Source organism: Dermacentor andersoni, chromosome 5, assembly GCF_023375885.2.
Source record: "Dermacentor andersoni chromosome 5, qqDerAnde1_hic_scaffold, whole genome shotgun sequence".
NCBI classification, from domain to species: Eukaryota; Metazoa; Arthropoda; class Arachnida; order Ixodida; family Ixodidae; genus Dermacentor; species Dermacentor andersoni.
The window spans coordinates 27,309,434-27,331,731 of NC_092818.1; the positions used below are offsets into that span (position 1 = coordinate 27,309,434).

The 22,298-nt window shown below is 43.1% G+C and overlaps 1 protein-coding gene across 1 annotated transcript in view; it reads right to left on the minus strand.

The window, feature by feature from the left end:
• Nucleotides 1–22,298, minus strand: part of LOC129384600 (putative defense protein 1) — a 72,983-nt gene that overhangs the window by 8,444 nt on the left and 42,241 nt on the right. The window contains exons 2-3 of the mRNA XM_055070166.1: nucleotides 9,335–9,550; nucleotides 3,864–4,074 (exon numbers count right to left, since the gene is read on the minus strand). Coding sequence (XP_054926141.1) covers nucleotides 3,864–4,074; nucleotides 9,335–9,536 — 413 coding nt within the window. The 5' untranslated portion in view covers nucleotides 9,537–9,550. The remainder of the gene's footprint in view (nucleotides 1–3,863; nucleotides 4,075–9,334; nucleotides 9,551–22,298) is intronic.

Consider the following 22,298-nt stretch of genomic DNA (forward strand, 5'->3'; position numbering starts at 1 on the left):
AAGTCGTCCAACATGAAGCGGTCTGATGCGCCTTATCGCCACTACATAACATTTTCTTGTGATTTGCCAATCCATTAGGATACTTATTGTACCACGGTGTTGTGTTAATTTCGAGAATATTATTCTTAAAGGGAAAAACCTGTCTGTTAGCTCGTGAACCTTGTTTCCAAAGGAAATCAATGGCTTTGAACAGTAAGGCCGACATATTCCGGAACAAAGTCTCTGTTCTGTCATAGAAAGTCTCCTCTGCTGCAATCCATAATAGATTTACAGTTATTACGTCAACGTGGCATTTGGAACAGCAGTCTGAGTTGGCTGGGATGAATGATTCGGTACCATTACAAGTTAGTTGTTTATTATAACGAGAACATGACGCCCGATCAAATAGGCATATTCCAGTTTTCGTTATACGTATCTGAAATAGAAATACTTCTTAAGAGAAGCTGCTGCAAGGGAAAAAGTTAGTTTTAACTAAACAAGCGTGCGATTATTGCTTTGGATGTTACGTATTCGACGAGCTTATTCCATGGTGGCACATGTTTTGTAATGGTCACACCAGGTGTGTATAAGTGATAAGTGTTTCAAGAAAAAGGTGAGTGTAGCAGTCAGGGCAAGATGAATTACCACGGGATGTATTGTTGCACTTACGACCTTATTTTACAAGAGAACTGTGTCTTTGAATGACGCCACAAACAAATGCTAACAAAGACTGTGTCTTTGTTAGTTAGCGGGCTTCTCGAAACGGAAAGTGGCCATCTCAAGTCTCGTTTGAATTCTGGCCAATCCCGCAAAAAATAAAAAAGAACGGCGTCGCAACGAGAGCATTAAAGTAGCAACTATGCAAGCTACATTGCTGTCCAAACATGATCGCGTTTGAGCAGAATGCATTGAAACTCGAGTGAAAGGTCGTCCGCGCACAAGAGGGCACAGTCAAGGCTTCATAAGATGTTATATTCTTTTCAAGTTTGCGGTTTTCATAGGTTCGCAGGGATACTGGTGCTTTTCTTAGCTTTCGTCGTCAGACGAGGTGCCGTCATGTCGCAGGGGTGCCTTTCATTACTTCGGCTCGAAGATGTCTATCAGCCCCCAGAGAGACTGCCTTAAATGATGGTCACAACGTGAACACTTGAACATTCTTGCCTACAGTGTGCCCATCTTGGAGGCCTGAGGGAGTGATGGAACTTGTTTATTAAACGTGAAATGAAAAAACTGAAAAAAATCACAAGGACTCAGGGTAAATTTGTGGGTTCCAAATATTTTGGCAGCCATTGTTAGCAAACGACAACCTGTGCTTTATGCATCATAATTCGCACTAAAAACTTTACAAACTGCGCTACAATGAAGTAGACGCCGACAAATAATTGGGACTGCCGTGTTTTGAACGCCGCACAATTCTCGGAACACGGGTGATCTGGCATTCGTGTCCCAGTGGCTTAGCTGCTATGGCGTTGCGTTGCTAAGCGCAATCTTGCTGGTCAGATTGCCAGGGCGGCGGCCACATTTCTATGTGCGCGGAATGCAAAAAAGTTCGTGTGCCTAAATTTAGGTGCATGTTACAGGTCTCCAAGATGGGTCAAAGTTTTGCCGGGGCCCCCGTTGCGGGGTACCGCATAATCATACCGCGCTGTGCTCACCTAAAACACCAAAATTTATGCATAATTAATTTCGCTATAGGTATGCACCGTAATAGTCTCTACACGAGAAAATTAATTTTGCTAGTTCATGCTTAGCAGTTGCATCGTTGCACGACATTATCACAGGACCAACGCGATATTTGCCGCACCAATATGTTGCTCCTAAAGATATCAAGAAATACACCTCCCCCGTAACTACTCCCCATAAAAAGAACGCAACGCTCAAAATTGAACACTTTTTCAATTTTCATTCACGAAAGAAAGGGCCACTATGGTTCAGCGATGGCTGAGACCTTGCAGCATCACATTCAAGCTTCTTCCGAGCGATCGTTAGTGTTGTCGATAAAGTTGAGGAAGAAACAAGCCAATACGTCATGGAGCGGCGGGGCGTAATACGCCGGGAAAGTCAGGGTCGATGTAACGGGCGGGTCGTTAAGCCCATCGTTATAGCTCATGACCACAAGCCACGTTCGCTTAGCCTTCCCTGGCGCTATTTCAGTCGGTGCTACGCTGGCCCCGAAATTGTCGGTTTTTCATTATTTTTATTATTGAAGAGGGTACCAATTTGCAGGTTCCAGGACAGCGGTAGTTGCAATGTAATGACTTCCGGATAGAATTAACGGCAGATGCGTTATTTTCTTTCATGTCTAAAGCTGTCACTTTATTGCTGATGAGACAAATGGATCGATTCATCTAAAAACGATTGCTAGTTCACGTAAGTAAGAATGTAAGAGTACCTCTATGTTCAGTGCAGATATGCGAAATAAATCCTCAGCACAAAAATTGGCACGTCATTATTAACCTACGCAACTCACAGAATAGGTCTCGTTTCTTTTTGTCCTTTTATTTTATTTATTTCGCATTTCTCCCCATAATGGCTCTTCCTCCTCGTTTCTGCTCTGTTGGCCCGTCCTGGAAAAGCACTGGTTTGATTAAAACGGTTTAATTAGATTCTGAGCTTTATTTTTAAATTTTTTAGAGCGCAACTTCAGCAACATTAGTTCCGCTAAACGCCTTGCTTTTCATTGTTACGCTGTTCTAGCCTGTCTTTATTCTTTTCACTGTGATCTTACAGAATTTGCAAAAACATTTAGTGCAGTAGATGGCTTTAGTTGTATTACTCAAAGAGGCGGACATTCTTTTCAATGAGAAAGCGACCTACATAATGGCTAATTAACAACATCTCAGTAGTTAACAAGACAAGTGATGACGTTTTTGCGTACATTCCAAGTTAGGAATTCAAGGCGTTCAATGTTTCAGAGACGTCTCTCTGACATAATTTTGAAGCTATCATCGCTTTCGAGATAAGCACTGTCAAATTTGGGATTTCCCGAACTTTAGGAGAGGCAGCGTCATGCCACTTAATTTTTTTCTTTGCAGAACAGATTTCACGGCATCAGAAATGATTTTTTTCAGCCAACCTTCTTACGCACACGTGGAAATTGCTGTCAGCCTCGTAATTTCTTCTATGTTGATATGTCGTGGGGAAATGCCGTCTCCAATTAGCAGCTAAAATAGGTACATAAAGGGCCTAATGATATCTAGTAAAGCTTGAGTAATATTTAAAATATACTCTCATATATCAAGTTGAACCGCTGTCTACTTGAATTGTGCTACGCTCCGCAAGCAATTTTCAACAATTACGTTATGATTTTTAAAAAAATTGCTATTAATAACAAAAGTGCGTGTTCTGTCGACCAGCTATGCCACACAGTCTTTGTTGGATATTCTTCCAAAAATAATTTCTGTCATATACATAAAAAAATAACCGTACAAGTTCTCCTGGTACATTGGCCATCGCAGCGCAAGCAGCTTTTCTTTTTTTTTTCTTTTTTTTTTCTTTGACGGTATGCGAAAACTCAGCATCTCGACAGAGGCTCTCTGTTTGCAACATTCCTGCCATGATTTTCTGGTGCGGCGTTCTCGTTCCTTTCGCAAATATGGGTAATACTGATGAGCTTGTAGGAATGGCGAGAAAATGTAAGAATTCACCTGAATATTTAAGCACTTTCGTTCAAGTACACGTATCGCATACAGACGGCTAATATGCCATTTATAGCTAAACAAGCATATGTTCCACGTTTACCTTTAATAAACCTATTATCGCTGCTTATCTTACGCTTAGCGGAGCAGCTTCAAGATGATCACTTCAATTACTCTTGATAGTCACACCCCACCAGGAAATAACTGTCATGATTACTACCAATTACTACGAACTAGCATACTTACATGAATGTGACGGCGCCCTTGCTTGTTGGTGGATTCCATAGGAGAGCTGCGTGCGTCTTGTGGTCAGGGTCCACGTGCGTTGCGAATCCTGGGCAACCATGCACGGGTTGGCTGTCTTCACCTGACAGGAAGTCACCCGCTTCTTCCCCATCAACGATGGCTTTGACCAGAAAACCTTTGAACGTCGCCTTACCCATTGCTGTTAGGTTCACTAGAATATTGGGCAGTAACAAAGTAAAATTGACAATGATGAAGATGAAGCGATGTGTCCATGGCCCTAGAAAGAAACGCTGTCAACATGAAAAGTTATTCGACATTTCGGAACCCATAAAATTTGCTTATTCGCAACGGAGCGGTCGTGTTTTTTTTTCTGGTGTTGTATTCGACGAGTGTTTTTCAATGTGGATGTCTCCGCTGTCCAGTTTCTTTTTACAGAGAAAGTCAATAAGCACAGATTTTGCGTGGTGTCTTTGGCACTCAAGTATATGTTGTATATTTGACCTATTTACCAAAGCACTGCATAAAGAAATAAAGCTATGTCATGTCAAGCAGGACCGAGCGTAGCCTTGTTTTGCCTATAGCGTAGGTTCTTAAACAACTTGGAGAAAAGAAGTCAACAGCAAAGGCATATTGCGAATCAGTTATTCCTGAAGCCACCGAGTGCCATCTACAGGTTCTGGTAGGCCTGATGTTTCTGTCACAGCCTGTTTGCAAAGTAGTGTCACGTTTCGCGAGGACATGTTGTTCCGGCTTTACAGAAAATTTAAGTAAATTGTGAACGAGCCAACCGTTTGCCAACCTTCGCCGCTGAATATTGAGAAAATTGTCAATGCGATCTATAAGCCTGCATCTGCCCCTATGTATTTACAGATACTAATACATATTTGGGAACATGGTTTCTGTCGATGTTCTAATCACGCATTCGCAATCACATAAGTTTCAATTCAAACATCTCCGCCAGCCTACGAATTGAACAACGGTTCCTCTCGGCGAATAACATTATCCAGAAACTTTTCACTAGGTTATTTTGCATGAAAGCCCCAATGTTCGCTACCACAGGTGGGATGCGCCATGCCAGCACAGGCATGGAATTTCTTAAGATACGTTTTTTGACCAGGGAGGGTGTACTTACCTTAATCCTAAACTTAGACACCAAGAAGTCGTGTGGTCCCGACGGTATCCCAACTGTGTTTCTCGTTCGATACCCTCTTTAGGCAAGCAGATATTTAACCACTATCTTTAGAAAACCCCTCTCAACCACCACCGTCATCCCTCGTGGGAACTTGCTTCAATTTTGCCCTTATTTAAATCGGATAACGTTCAATTGTTATCTATCTATAGGCGAATCTCCTTAACATCATACTCATGTAAATCACTCGAAAACATCATCTTTAAACATATTATGGAACTTCTTGAAACTAACAAAATTTTATGCACTTTCTTGCATGGTTATAGACGGGGTCTGAGCACTATAACACAACTGACAGAATTCGTTCATGACATCAGCAGCTCTTTAGACATAGGTGACCAGATTGATGCTGTTTTTATAGACTTTGCAAAGGACTTCGACACTGTCTCACACCCTAAAATTATGCACAAGCTGTTCGCTATACTAAAAAGTGCATCTTTGGCTGGCTAGATATGGGACTTTCTTTCGCAGCTTTCCCAATATGTGTGTTGCAACTCTACTAACTCACCCTTGAAGCCTGTTCCATGAGGGGTTTCCCAAGGCTCAGTACTAGGTCCTCTTTTATTCCTGCGTTATATTAATGATCTCCCCCTACACACCTCATTTAATATACGGCTTTTTGCCGATGATTGCGTTTTCTATCATACAAAAATCTCCTACTGATCATGTTGTCCTTAACAATTATTTTGCTGACTTCTGTAACTGGTTCCAAGCACGGCAAATAATTATCAACTTTTCCAAACTGTCTCCATGTCCTTTACACGATGCTCATGCCCTTCCTTCTTTGCCTATGCCTTTAACTATATTACTTTAGATAGGGTCTTCGAATTCAAATGTTTAGGTATCCTACTAACACACGATTTGTCATTGTCTACACACATTGATGTCACCTGTAACAAGGCCCTTAAAAGACAAGATTACGTACATCAAACGTTGTGTCTTGCTCCTGAAGAAACTAAACTTCCTACATATAAAACCCACATTGGGCCCAACCTCGAATATGGCTGCGGTGTAACACAAAGTCTGTGACATCAAAAAACTAGAATCAGGGCAAAAAAGGCAGTGTGTTTTGCCTGTAGGAGATATGACAAGGAATTTTCGCCGTCCAACTCTCTTCCCCTACTTGGTCTCACTCCTCTTTCAGAGCGTCCCAACTTGAATGCCTAAAATTTCTTCACACGTTAATCAATTCTCCTCGCCTCTCTTCTCTTGATAACTACTTGACTTTATTCAAACCCTCATGTACGAGGAGTCACGATGCTCTAAATACCTCAACCTTTTTTGCCCGCACTGATTCCTTTACATGCAGCTTTTTTCCATCAACAATTGAAGTCGGGAATTCATCACTGGGCAACATCCTTTCAATAACAGTGAAACAATTCGCGCATGCTTGTTTATAAATGTTAGTATGTTTGTCATTCATCCCACTCCTGCCATAGCCTCATTGAGGCTGCAGTATGTATAACTAAATAAATAAATAAAATCTCAAGTCTTGCAATATGCGTACAGTATTCCTGCAGCACGCAAATTTTTTTCACCCTCATCAAATTTACAGCTAAAGGTGCGTTAAACTTATGTAGCGGTTCCTTTATGCAATAATAATATAGTGTTATATACACTCTTCGAATCACAACATGTACAGTTTGTTCCTCCTTCAAGCGAAATGCGCGTGTACGCCGACAACATAAATATACCTACCCACCCAAGATCACCATGTTACATACTCGCTGACAGGAGTTCTGTTCACGCGAAGCTAGCCGTAAACCTAGCTTTGACGCCGCCTTTTAAACACATTGTATTTCCTATAGACAAAACTCACTTACTTTTGATCGATGCATCTTTGAGGCTTTTGGACTTGACTATGTTTCTAGCTACTAATCATGTCTTATGGGGCATGAGATTGAAGCCAATCAATTCACATTCGATAATACTTAGTTCTGCGCTTTCAGTGCTCCTCAAACTCAGCATCGTTAATATGTGCTTTGTGAAAGATTTCAAGAAGATCACGCAAAGCACAACAGTGTCCCTCGAAGTAGGGCGGCCATTTGAAGGTTGCTTAGAACGTGTTCTTGTGCCTGCACTATGCGAGATGCTAAAGTCACGAAATGGCAATTTGATTCGTGTCAGCCTTATAAAAGTGAACAGTTAGCCGTAACTCCGTATATACATCGTGTATCCTACAACATGACAAAGGTCACAGTGCGATATGTGAAGCTGGTCTTCTCTGCCCCTTTACAACATGCTAGGCCACGCATAATTACCGACTTTTGTCCAATCAGTGCATAATTTTGCTTTCTGAACTACGAGAGCAACTATATCAGGTGTCAGGTGGGCACCGTCTATGAAATGCATTTGTATTGAGGTAGAAAGTATCTACGTCAGGAAGATTACTGCGTTACCGAAAGGCTGCATCAGCATCATAACAAGGTTTGTAGCACAAAGAAGGTCGCCTGGCAATTTGCTTTCAGGATCGCAACATCACTCCCTAATCTGCTGCAAGAAGTGACGATTAGCGTGTGAGAGTCAAAGAGGCAACGAGAATCATTCTAAAGGTCAGTGTTGCGTGAGCGCAGCATACGTATTAGCAGGTTCTAAACTAATGGTATACCTCGAGGCGGCAGAGCACTGCTGAGATATATATTTTTTTTTGTAAAATGTCACTGTTTTCTGCTCTATAAGTTTGTTAGAAGTGACGCTTTTGTTCAATTATTTGTTTCTATTTTAGTAGTTTCCACGCTTTTCACTTGATTCTAGAAAATTTACGTGCCCAAATTTTCTCCCATGCGGTACTTTGTTTTTCTGTTTAATCCTCCGTTGTCACTCGACTCTTGTGCATGCTTTGCCGAAACAAGCTGTATATACAAGCCCCTTTTTTATTATTGGAGGCTCTGCACTTGAAACGCCTAGTACGATGCCTAATGATAAGTGTACAGGCTGAACGTTAAGCCAGTACGAGACACGGCACAAGTGTCTCATCCACATTTAACTTTTGCGCTGTGCACTTATCTTTATGCACCACCAGCTTTCCACATCAGCCATCTTGCTATGGTGTATAACAGTGGCAGGGCATTTTTTGTTCAACTTCACTCGAATTGTCTTGGTTTCCTACCTTTCTCTAAAACGCGAGATTTCTCATTTTTCTTCAAATAAAAGTGTTAGAATGAGCGCGAACGGGCTTGAGTCTCGTCTCCCGAAGCAAACAATAAAATTAACCACTAATGTTTGTTTTGTTTGCAATGTGTGTTGCAAGGACTCCACACTATACTTCGATAACCGAATAAAGCATTGCGGCTCTCACGGGGTCCATTATAATTGATGTTGTATGTACATCTACCCTCTTTATAATACATAGGCACAGATAATCTTGTTACATCATATGGCTAACGAAATTGTGAACGCAAAGCGTGTAGTTGAATGTTGGAGTTGGATGGAGTTGCTGATGTTTGGAGCACAAGAAATGATCTCTACTATGTTTTCGTAGCGACAAATTGGGTGACAATATCTAACCTAACTAGCGCGAAACGAAGAATTCTATTTATCACGCTGAAGTTGCATGTTAAGTAGTGCAAGAAAAGAACGCATAGAGAAATATGCACAGTACACATTGAGAGCGGACAGCAGATGACACCATGCAGTAAGTTGAAATGTCACAAAACATTGCTGCTCAGCACGAAGCTCACGACAATAACACACACATAACAGCCCGCCAAGGAAAACTCTAGCTTCATCAGAAAATGAATTGGCAATACCTTCTGTTCAAATGTTCTGTTTTCCACTATCCAGCCGCCTTCATTAATACGTGTGGCATCACGATTCACTGGCAGCGGTTTTTACTCAGTTCTACACAATAAAGTTTCTGTACAGATTGGCACTCATCTTTTAAGGTACTTCCAGATTCACCCACCTTTTTTACTAAGCTAAATCTAAGACGGTAGGGTTATTCACTGTCACGTTAACGAAGGATGACCCTTTGCTACATGTGTTTTCCTCGCTCTTTGTATTATCTGTAAATACAAAAGCCACATATAATGTATCTTGAACCGCATGCTTTTTTTTAATTATGAAATAAGCGTTCTGAACAATACTTACTAAAGGTATCAACAATTCTATTCTTCTGGTAGTAATAACAGCCGACAACATTAACAAATGACATGCAAGAAATGATAGACCTGCAAATGAACCATATATAACTACACCACAAGGTGCACAAAGTTATTTCACATAGTGAGTGTGGACAATCTCTCTGGTACTCTCAACATGTAAGAACCATCGTCATTCTCACCTTCAATGAGGCTATCCTCCTTGAAGTCCAGACAGCTCTGAGTCAGTCTGTACCGGTTGCTCCCAGAATGGTGCTCGGCGCCATGTCTCGGAACCATGGTGCCGCAGGCAGATCTAGGGGCACCGGATGGTCTGGCTGTGACGCCCATCATGACGACCAGTACGGAAACAGAAGCAGACAGTAGCACCACGAATGTTTGCATTCTCGCTTCGGATTCTGCAAAATCGAAACATGTGGGTTTGTGAACGACAAGCAAATTTTAGAAATCACACCGCATGCCTATAAGTTCTTTACGCCGTAAGAAAATAAGAACTTGGATGTACGTCGCTGATTTAGAGCACCAAATAGTACAGGCGCCGACAAAAGTGGTATACTCCACGCAGCGGAAGCCGGAGCAACTGCAAACTGCATCGCAACGCCATCTACAGGCAGCATCTGGGATCGAGACAGCCAATGGGTGCCCTTTATTATCTGCAAGCATGTCGCTTGACTCATGTCAATGTTTCGTGCTTCAGCTCGCCGAAATGCCGAGCGACGCTGCTGCAGTAGCAATCTGTGGGGAGTATACCACTTTTGTCGGCGCCTGTACGTAAAAAATACAGCTCCCTGCGGGGCAAATACGTACGTGCATAAAATTGGTTATTTGACCTACCAGCATTCTTCAGAGAACATTCAAGTAAACCTACGTTAGCTTTCTAAGCTTCGAAAAAGCAACTATTTCATAGTGTTCCATGACGCCTTTGTGTCAATAACAGTTCACTTATACATTATACTATACACGTTATGCTCGCACATGTAAGAGAGGAGTAGCAATGTACTGACAATTTCTTATTGGCTCCTTGTGCCACCGTATATATGACTCCAATGAAAGATGTGTAATTATTTGATAACTTAATCCAGACTTACATTGAGCCGAAAAAAATAGAACTGTACATAAACACTTCTGAAGCCTTTTATTAGAAGGAAAATGACCCAATTCGCTAGAACTACAGGTGCCTGATCATGACGTATGACGCGGATTTTGATGGAACGTTTGTGCACAATTTTTTTTTCTTTGCGAGGAAGTGCCTCGAAATGAGTCACTGCTGCCCCAATGCTTGTGCATTACCACGCAATCCACCAAATTGTGTCACATCCTCGCGGCAGCCGTTCATACGCGCGCGAACAGTGACATATACCAGGCACGCCCAAAAGAGCCACTGTAAACACAGGCTCTTCGCTGCCTCACTATTCGAGTACAGAATTTGCCCACACCAGAACGTAATCACAGAAATAGCCATACGACACCCAAACGCATAAATATAAATACGTCTGCCACATTACTATAAGTTCTATCACCACTTCAAATAATCCAGGCAGCTGCTCGCATCAGCCATGTACTAAACCTACGCCCCTGTACTTTTGCAGCTACATTGACATTTTAACAATAATCTCAAGCTCTATTTAAGGCTACTGGATCGCTCTACGTCATTTGAGAAAACTAACTGTGGGTGAAAAAGTGCTGTAATCGCTCGGGCAGGTTTTCACTAAAAAACCACCGGGTAGCGTAGACGAACTCTCCAAAGGGACTTGTTGGGCAAGTTGGTGCTTAGATTTCCTAGGTATACGTTGTGGCGCAAAATATATTTCTTGAAAAGGGACAGAAGAACGGAAGAAAGTGAAGCGTCAGTGTTGGCGCTTCACTGTCTTCCTTTCTTCTAGTAATGTCAAGGTAATGTCAACTCTCCAGTCATTCCTGCTACGTTTTCGTTGAACAAGATAGAGGAGCACACTGTAACCATGGCAATTTCAAATGTGCCATGCCACAAGCCTGCTGCTCATGATGGCATTTCCGTAAGAGCCTAGAACAAGAACCTTAACGTCCTTGCACGCGTATTTACAAAATACTTATTACCTCTTTAAGCCAAGCCATATATCCAGACAATTAAAAGATCGATAGAGTTTCTCCTATCTATAAAACTGCGAACATCAATAGGCCTCGTAGCTGCCGGCATACTTCTGTGCTTATATTTATAAATACCGTATTTTAGTATTTCCTTGTGGCTCAATTTGATACCCTACTTTAGTGCGAACAAACCTGCTAACATATTCCGAACACGGCGTCCAAACCAAAAGACCAATGTCATTAGCGCTGCTGGAACCAACTCAAGGTGTGTATATATATATATATATATATATATATATATATATATATATATATATATATATATATATATATATATATATATATATATATATATATATATATAAAAAGATATATGTACAAATATATATATATATATATATACATTTCTGCACAAAAACTAACAGTGGTCAGGTGTTTATATATAAAGAGAGACTTCGACACAGTCATTCGTTTCGCATCAATAAGGAAATCGGAAATTACGGTTCTCGCGAAAATACTATGAATATTATTTCAAGATACTTAAGCGGTCCATAATAATGCCTCGAGTTAAGTACGCATGTCTGTGCTATATGCATTGCTTTTTTCCCTCTATACTCGATCTCACAAGTACCTTGCAGCACTGCCGTAGGTACGAGGCGTACAAAGGTAACATTCTTGCGCAGTGGTACATCGCTCACGGCGTAACTGGCTGATCATTGGCTTCACTAGAAATATTTATTTTTGCTCACTACATAATAAGGTACAGCGATGTGTGACATGTTATGGCTTTTGCGCATGGCCGTTGTACACCAAGAATAACTGGCAGTTACCGCCGGTAAGCGTAATAGCCCCCCTAACCGTGATCACCTATAGCGACATGACAGTGCCCATACAGCACCGACTACCCACATCGATCCGAATTCACCCCTGTTGCTGGATCTCCGCCGTGTCAGCAAGAGACAAGTGGCGAAACATGTCATCCCTCAATCCCATCTCAAGCTGCATTAGGCATGTTTTCTCGTAATTATTGAGATTGGCTGTTTGTTTTCGCGCTCTTAGGACTACCGACACGGTGCCGAGGCGCAGAACTGGTTGGATTTCTAGTTAGCAGACGGCGCCACACCATAGCACTGGTGACGCATTGACGATGCGGAACGCCATAAAGGCCTAATTGTTCACTGCATCATTAATTTACTACCCCACTTTAGCATGGTACGTGATGACGGTAGCGAGCAAATGCCGAGTGGACGCCTAGCAGACTCTGTGTCGCAGATAAACATTTATGAGAGCGTTCGGCGTTACTGCTTGCTAAGGAGCCTGCAAGGTAACTGCAGGGAAAGCGTACAGGTGAAGCGAAGCCCCGCTGTCACATGCATGCAACCGAAGCTTACGGTTACGTGGCCAAAGCATGTTTTGCGTCAATCCACCAACCATGGATCATGTGCCGACATGAAGGCAAGCGGACGTTGAGTAGACGACGCGGCGCGGATGAGCACATCTCGAGGGGCATTCAGCCTTCCTATTAGTTAAGAATTCGTGTATCTTTCACAGTGCTGCAAGGAGCTACTGAATTAGAATATACATAACGAGCCTCGAGCTAGGGATCAAAATGCGCATATTTAGACCAAAACTAGAAAAATAATGGATGCAGTAATATTATGGAGCATGAACAATTGACGAATTTATACACAAATGTGCAGCTGAAATCGAACTACAAAAAACACACCACTAATAAATTCAGGATCTCAAAGTAAAAAAAAAAACCAACAACTAAACGAGAAGAGAAAAGCAAATTAAGTACAAAAAAAAGAGCACAATCAAGCAATGGTAAGCCCGGTGTTCAAAAACCTCGTAAAGCGCGAGTTATTCTGATAGTATACTGATACTTCGCGATTTCTTAGGTGATAATTGGTTCTGTCCAAGCAGTTGTATGTAAGGTCGCATCAAAATTGTGTGTATGTTTGCGTATATGTACTATCATGCATAATGTACCACTTCATTTGTGCAAATGCAGCCTTTAAACTAGATATTTCTCTAAGCACTAGGTATGCACTTATTTTCGTATCTGCTATATTATATGTCTATTGACTATGGGCTGCCGCTTGCCTTTGGCTACTGGTACAACAATTTTTGGACAAATTATGAATCAGGCACAAATAAATGCAGTAATGGTGTAATTAATCAAAAATGCCAGCACCACAAGGCGCTGACATTATGAACGAATTCTAAAAAAAATCGCGTTTCTGACGAGTCACAAAACCTGCAAACAAAACTGTCGGCGGAGTGACTTGCATTTTCTCAAGAGCGAACTCTCGGTGAATCTATCTGCGAGCTCTGTGAGTCTGACGTAGACGTTCTTGCATAATGATTTTATGAGGCTTTGTACGAATATCGCAGAAGCATAGTTGACTTTACCAAGCAATTTGAGTAAACCAAACAGCGTATTCTCGATCAACATTAGGCTCAGATCCCAGATGCTCTCGCGGAGGTTCGACCACTGTTTATGCCAAATAGGCGTACCCTTATTCAAATTAGCGCGGTAACTTCTCGAAAGGTATCGGAAAGGCGAGATTACCGCTGTTCTACACATCTTATCTGATCATGTAATGCGCACGTTGTATAAACGGTGGACCATTAGGGTTACAGAATGGGTGCCAAGAGAACAGAAGCGCAGTCGAGGACGGCAAAAGACTAAGTCGAGTGATGAAATTAGGTAATTTGCGGGTGCTAGTTGTAATCGGTTGGCTCAGGACAGGGGTAATTTGAGATCGCAGGGACAGGCCTTCGTCCTGCAGTGGACATAAAATAGGCTGATGATGATGATCTGAACTACCGAAGGGGACAGACATCAGTCGTAAATAGTGTTTCTGCAGGAGATAGCGTTCCCATCTGGGTCGTTCTCTGGTCTTCGAGCTACCAAAGCGTTCATAAGTGTCTCAGCTTCCGCAGTGTTGGAAATCTGTGGTCGGCCATGTAGGTTAGGGCAATTATACACGTGAGAAAATCTGTTAGCGTTGATTCACCAATCGCCTATTGGATTATCGGGGCTGTAAGGTCGTTGTGAATGTTAACCTTGATTAATTCACCTACGCATTTTTTGTGTTTAGTTCAAGTCCGTGCTCGTTCGTCTTCTCTGGGGTTCTCTTTGTGTTTGTTATCTGTTGCTTTCCAAAGTTGTGCTGTTGGCCCCCACCCGAGCCGCTTCCGGAAAACGCCCGCTTTGGAAAGGTGGTGCCTGGACGCGGTTCGGCGAAAAAGGGAGCGGCAGTGGTTCTCGCGCACTAGTTCTGGCGAGCGCCATAAATCGCGCAGCGCGCCATTTGTGGGGAATTTTTGGGGAATGCTTTGGTCGGGCTTACGCGGCGCGGGCGGCTCGGGTGGTTCGCGTAGCAGCCGCGGCCGGTGTGAGTTATGGATCCCGGACACATGGTCCCGCGGATGGAGGTGGGAATGTGTGCGGCGGAGCAGGCAGTGTGGCCTGAGACTTGAGAGACAACGGACCGATCTCCCAAGTGCCCGATTGGAACGACGGACAGCCCCGAGGGCTTTGCTCAGGCGCATTCGTTAATGTGAACTTGCTTTCCTTGTTTACTATATACTTAGAATATGTCTGTCCGTAAATAGATTCAGTTCAAATTATTCAGATCCATGATGTTGAGTCCCGAAATACCGAAGCACGAAAGCAGTGAAGCAGCTTATGAAAAGCCGACCACGAACCAAAACCAAAATGTAAGAACCCGGTGGAGGAAGAGAGAATAAAAAGTTACTTGGGCCTTATCTATAATTTGGCCGACTTTGCCCTTCAATGTGATTTAGTTGTTCTATTTAAATCCACTCTGCCATCACGCTTCCTGAAACTTGAAATGGACCAATTTTCCTTTTGAAAAATTTACCAGCTACAAAGAGCGAAGGCATACCCAATCACGTGGAGTTATGATGATATATTATGATTAGATTTATTAGATGAATATTCTAGCAGCCATTATCATATTCATTGGCCGCCTTTCACATATGACGCGCTCCGGCATTGGCTACTCGTGCCGAGGCCACGAAGAAATGAAGAAGGACGTTCTGCTGCTCCTGCCTTGCTCGGTTCTGCGTCTCTTGCTCGCAAGTTCACGCGTATAGTTATACCGAATCTAGCCTTTATTCCTACATATAATACGTGAGATTATGCGGGTTCTCTTGCAGAACCTCTTTCTTTTAATTTTGTGCTCTCAGCGCCTTTAATAAACTATGTCTGTCAATATCCTACCATTCCTCAAGGATTCTGCACCCCACCTAAAAGGCCTGACAGCTATACCTAACTGAGGACATTACTGAAATTAGAACTGGTACTGCTCTGTTATCAATGATACAGAGATCGTTTTTAATTATTCGTTTTTAATATCTCCGTCATATAGTCCTTTATTACATTTATATTATTCTTTTTGCGACACGTGCGGGAAAAGTGGAGATTAGGCAGGTTGATAAAGAAGTCATAATCACAAAGCAAACGCTATAGTACAAGCACCACCTTCGAGATATATGCCTCCAAAATGTTCTGAAAGCACACCGACGTTGCAGTTAATTTTTTTGTTTCGTTTTTGCAGCATTGTGGAAAGTCAGTTTTTCTCAGCCTATTCAGTCAAGCGTCATGTGCGTACCCACAGGTTAAAAGAGGTCGCAGGTAAATTAGCCGCGTTTTGTTCAGCGTAAGGCAGAAACCCTCAGCGCTATGCCTTAATGTCAATCAGGAAGGCCTCAGAAAAGTAATCTGTGAGAAAAAAACACAAAACACTTTTCATTAACTGTGAAATAAGCCCTTGTTTATAACATACCGTTCAAGTGCAAGCGATCCTGCATTGGCCAAACAGGACGATGTTTGTCTGACCGGCTGAGGGAGCATGCACACTGACTGAAAGGGTCTGTACTCAGTCATTTAGCCCAGCGCTGCAAAAAATGCGGCTGCCAACCTATCTTTCAAAAAAGCGCAATATTAGTTATATATACCGAGTAAAGAGCACGCGTTAATTGCGAAGTGTTTTCCATCCGATCACATGGAAATACGTGCATTAGCGTATTCTCTGTTTCTCTGCATGACTGTGAGATTAACTATTTGTTAAAAACGTGACAGCCTGTTATGAAAACTCATGCGATGTGATAATTTCATTCCTATCACGGCGAAGACGCCCTATTTTCGTTAGTCTTCTGCACTGAGCCTGTGTTTTGTATACATTGCATTCCCCTCAATAAACCAGTGGTATTTAGTTCAGCGCATTGTCTGTCATCCTCACTTCGTTCTGTCCAAGCGCTCTTTGTTCCAGTGGTAATCACGTACTAGCTAGCCCAGACCAGCACACCACTTTTGTAGCTGCGGCGTTCTTTAGCTCTAATAATAACCAGCTTCAGTACCCTGTCGTCTCTACGCAAGCCAGCGGCACATGCCCATTTCCCAAGTTGCAACACTCTTTTCCAAGCAACTAAGTCGCTTCACTGATTCATCGTAGATCAACTCTAATCATTTATTACGTGCAGGCTTTTCTCTTCCTTTTTAGGAAACATATGTCCACTTTCTGTCATTCTCTCTTAAGACATGAATGCACTGGAACGCCCTGCCATGCCATGCCCGTGCCCTTTCCAAACCATGAAGTCTCCCGACAGCCTCATCCGAAAGCAAGAGTTCACTTCACGTACCAATTCGCTAGGGATAAAACGGGTATTTGAAATGAATATACCAATGAAAAGTCATGGGAGCACTACAGATACAGAACAGCTGCAGAAAATCCCTCATTTCAAGACGATATCTAGTTATCGGCATTACAGCAAAACCCATGCATCGGGCTCTTCTGAAACCATATCAGCATAGTGTCGTGCCTTAAAAACGTTTAAACGCGCTAATTTTTGCTATGCACTTCAATGTTGAATTAGCTTAGTAAGTTGTACAATCTCTTCTGCCAAATGGCACAATACGGCGCCCGGAACGTCAGAAACAGTACGTTTATGCAAAAAAGAGCAAGTCATCTCGAATGTCAAGTTCTCGATAAAAGAATACAGGAACATATCGTTCGAAGCCCCAAGCGCCAACCTTGGATGGAAAAAAAGACCTCTTGAATAATTCTGCCCTTTTTCCCCTCTTGTAAACTAAGTAGAACCACGACATCACGCATTTTTTGTTGCTGTGCAGCAACGTTTTCTATGAAACATCGTTATCGAAGCGTAGGCATTAAAAGGCTGTGTCTTACTTCTTGTTACCTGATGTGTCTTTCGGGAACAAGCCTCTGTTGTGTGCCGTCGTTCGCGGCTCTGAAAGGAGTGCGAGCTGGACGCGCTCCTTTCTATAGCTAAGCGGCACACGTGCCACCAAAAACGCTTGGCTTTGCGCATACTTGCACCCAAGGAGGGCTCGTGGAGAGCACCGTAATCAGGCGCCTTAAGCCTGTGCATAGTCAGCTCTTGCTGACTGCACGCTGCAATGTGAAAAAGCAAGGCGCTACGTGACATGCCAACGCAAAGCACGTTATTAAAAGCCTGTCTTAACACTTAGCGACTGGCGCCTTGTCATTTGAATGTACCATGGTTTCAGCGGTTTTTAAGGTATAATATTTCAATCTCATACCATGAACAGTTTTTCCAGGGTATTGTTTTGTCATCATCATGCACGTTGCGTACGTGTGACCTTCCTAGCGGCAAGTGCAAGGCGGAGGTGTTCGTACTTGTGATAAATGCTTCAGAGGAGATTATTGATGCTCAGCTGGAAACAAATCATTCTACTGTTCAACGCTCTACAGTCATCCTTATCTTGGGTTTCGTTTCTGTTTCCTTGTGATGAAATATGAATTCGCCTATTCTTTGAGGCATGCGCCAGCTATCATTTTACGGCGACAGCAGCGAAAAGCCTGAAGCTGGGTTTGCTCTGTACATCGGTTGCGCTTTGTTCGCTACACCGTCCTCATGCTACTACCGTCATAGTGTCGTTATTGTGACCATGCCACCTTGCCAAACTGACCATGCTCTCATTTACAGCCGCATCATTAACGCATAAAGAAGGAACACAAAGTACTACCCACTGCTGCCACTGGAAACAATACTCGTGCCTTTGTCATCGTGTCTTATGTCTTAAGCACTGACCTTTTAATCACATTTTGCCGTTCAAAGTATCAGCGAGGTATTTAGCATGTACGACGTATGTTCTCAACGTTGGGCTTGCAGTTAATTTGGTCACGCACAATATCTGTCACGCAATGCAGCAGTCGTTCACGGGAAGCGCTGATTTCATCCGCAGTGTTCCTCTCATAAAACAGCGGCTTTGCTGTCTGAGATGTCATCCAACAAATTGTCGCCAAGCCATTGCAGCAATCTCCGCCGTTGTTATCGTTTTGCCGTCACCGTGCTGTCGTCGTAGCATTTCTTGCTCTGCACTCACAACTATGTCGTTGTAATGCCGTCGTAGTAATCACACTCTTGTCATTGTGTCAAATGGAACGGCAGACATGGGGTTATCGTCTTCTTGCCACCACCACCGTCATTGTCGCGTTCTCTTCTTGGCGACATGCAGCTGGGGCAGTTTGCGCGGGATTGCAGAAGTTCTGCTCACATTTCAAAGTGTTAATAGTAGACAGGGGCGTAATCGCTTTCTCTGTTGCGGCATTCAGAGTCGGAGGAACTGCTCACGTATCCAGATTCCTTTGCAGTTTTGTTCGTAGGGCCCCGTTATGTGCGGTTTTGACACCCTAGGAGGGTGGGAGCTTGTCAAGCTGCTGTTCAGCAGCCTTTTCTACCATCTCCCCATGTTTCGAACGAACATGAAATAAATCGTATTCGTATTCGTATTTGTATTTGCGCCTCCAGTTCTTAGCACTAGAGTGAAGTCTCTTTACGCCAATGTAGCGAGCCTGCGCTGATATGTTATGTCAGAGACATATAAGGAGAATGCCGAAGGGGATACGCAATAGCGGGGATACATATTCGCCGCCACCTGTGAAGGATATCGGCGTGAAAGAGCAAAATTAATTGCACTTTAGCTTTGTGTTTGCATGCAAAAACACAAAATATAATATTCTGTCAGTATGACTACTCTTAAGCATTGTGGCACTCCTACTCGCGTGCGCTCGTTAAGTGTTCATTCTTCACTGGCAGCAGATTCTTTGTGGCAAATAAATACAGCGTTTACGCGCGAATGTGTCGGCTAATTCCCCGTTGAGACTGTTCAGTCGTTTTCCCACTGATTTCTATTCTCCCTCCGTCCATTTCTAATCTCGTGCACTCACGCTGCTTCGCGTCTGTAAACCTGTATTTGGCAGGAATGGAATCGACGCACCTGGTGCCCGCCGGTCATTCTTTGACGGTGGAAGATGTGGTTCAGAGGCACGACGTCCGCGTGCCTCTAAAGCGTTCTATCACTTTTAGTCTATAATTAACCTGACACTACGCACTACAGAAAAGCTGCCGGCTCTCAGCTCTCTAGCTACGACTGAAGTAAATGCTCATGTCATTGTGTAGTTCTGGAAGAGGAATTCACACGCCCTATTGCGTTACTTGACGTGAGCTACAGAGAACAGCGAGATTTTGTGAAGTTGGAAATCTGAAACGTTGGCTTCAAACGAAGTTCAGACCAGCTGGTCTGAACTTCGTTTGAAGCCAACCTGTAATATTCCGGTTGGGGAAAAATCAGACAAAATGAGGAACAGAAAAATCTTATAGAGAAGAGGACAAAATGTTGCTTAAGCAGTTTTATGCTCATAGAACACAATATCTTATACAAAATTTTCGCAGCTCGTTTTTAAAACACTGTCATGTCAAGCGTTCAGCTAACGAGATAATCAGACGTAGGCACGCGCTCCTCTCAGCACTTCGTACTTGCTTTTGTCAACCTAATTTCAGCAATGCTGTCTCCCGTACTAGCGTATGCCAAGAGGCTTGTTCAGTAATATGAGTGAACAGGAAAAAACAGAAGCAGCAGAAGAAGGCCCCATCCTTCCTGTTGGATAAGGCGGCCTCGGCTACTTGAAATATCCCACTACGGTGTAGCTGAACGAGTAGTGTACGCGATGCAGGCATATCAGAGGCTCTATGGTTACGGTACTGTGCTTCTGGCAACATGGACGGCAGCTGTGACGCATGAGCTGTTGTTCGTATCCGCACACGGAGGCGCAACAGTAGTGTAGCATCACTGAAATGTGCAGGACGTCTGTAGTAAGGTGGCTACCCTAGTTGTGGCCAGATTGTTCAACACTTGAGTAGCCTTGCTTCAGGATCTCCTGTTGAAATACTTGATAACGAAGAATTCGATTTCCTACGCTACCATGCACCGATTTTCATGCGGTTCATTAAAACGAAGCTTTCTTTTCCTCCTTCGACTTTCCTACTGCTGCTGCTTCTGCTGCTGCTGCTGCTGTCTGGCACACCGGGTCGGGCTGGAGGAGGGGGGGGGAGTTTCAGGACTCGTGTGTACATAATAGGCGGGCGGCAGAAAGCAAAGGCGACGTGAGAAACTAGTTTGAACCTTTCCATTGCGTCACTTGTGCACAACGCCCTCTGGAGCTCCCTGAACCACACCACATTAGTGTCTTGACAAGTGTAATTATCCGAGTCAACACATCTGCGTTCGCCGCGGTAGCCTTGCTGCTACGGGATTGCTCGTCATGGGTTTGATTGCAACAGCTGCCGCCGCATTTCGATGGGAGCGAAATAAAAAACGCTCGTGCACTTACATTCAGGGACAGAGTAAAGAACACCACGGTGTCAAAATGAATCCGGAGTGCGCCACTGCGGTGTACCTCACCATCTGATTGTGGTCTATGACAATCCCCATAATCAAGTAAGGTTCAATGCTTCTGTGACAATGCAATGCACCATGTGAGGCAATGACAATGCCAAAGCTCTGCGACGTTATCAAGTTTGGCACGGAACAACAGCTCAAGCAAACACCTCTCCATGTATGTTGTGTGCTACGCAGACAAGTAATAGTGGTGCACGCAAGGCAGCGTTTAACATTAACCCAATCCTCTAGTGTTGGACCAAATGTTAATTATATTAAACATTCGCCATCACCATCACCGCTATTTACCGTCAATCAAAGCAAACAGCACAGAGAGCTTCGTTTGCATCGAATACCGCAGTACGTGGGATCCGCGTAATTATGCGTGCAAGCGTAAAAAGTAAAATGTATTGGCAGCAAGTATGATGTTCTTATTGAACACCATCCCTTTCTTTACAAAACTAAAAAAATATTAGGGTTTTGAAAACTGGAGAGTCATGTTTCCAATCTGGAACGCAGTATTACAAAACAACATGACAATTATGTAAGCTACCCCTATTTACATGTCTGCAGCGGACAAAATATGTGCTTTATACACCACCCTGATGTGTACTGATAATTTGTGAGTAGTATTTTTGTGAAACCATTGTAAGGACTGCAATGATTTGAAGTAACTTTCAACGATATGCCGCAAGTGCGAACTTTCGAAGCTGCAACGGATGCAGTTTGCAGACCTTCAATGCTTGTTTTTGGAGCAATGTTATAGGATTGCAAGCTTTATGTTTTAGTTTAACTTCCAAATATTCGCCAATTTTCGCAAACGCTCTCAACCACTCTTCTAGAATTCTACTTCCTACAGTCGGAAAAATATCTACTTCAATACCAACTGGAACGAATTTAATTCAATCCGGCCTACCGGTTGTCTATGGGAATATTTATGCGTTCCAGTTGTATTTTATAGGGGAAATCCGTTTTAGCCTCGTAATAAAGCTTCATCTTAAGTATGAACACCAGCACTGCAAACTTCTCGCCAACAACCCGATGCAAATTTACCACTCATAGCTGATTCACCGACAACGGACAGCAGTGCTGTCTGCAAGTTCAACAGAGCAGGTCACGTTTTAGGGTACTCACCATCCTTGAATGAAACCTCCAGACGTGATGCACCCTCGAGACTTTATATCACTGAGAAACAGGGGAAAGGGCTTACGACCGCATGCTTAGTATGGGAGATTGCACGCAAGCTATAAAACCTAAGAATGTAAATGCATAACGTATTGGGAAGCCTATTCAGCCTAAACTTCAATACTTTGAACACAACCGTGCTTTCTCGAGAAGCC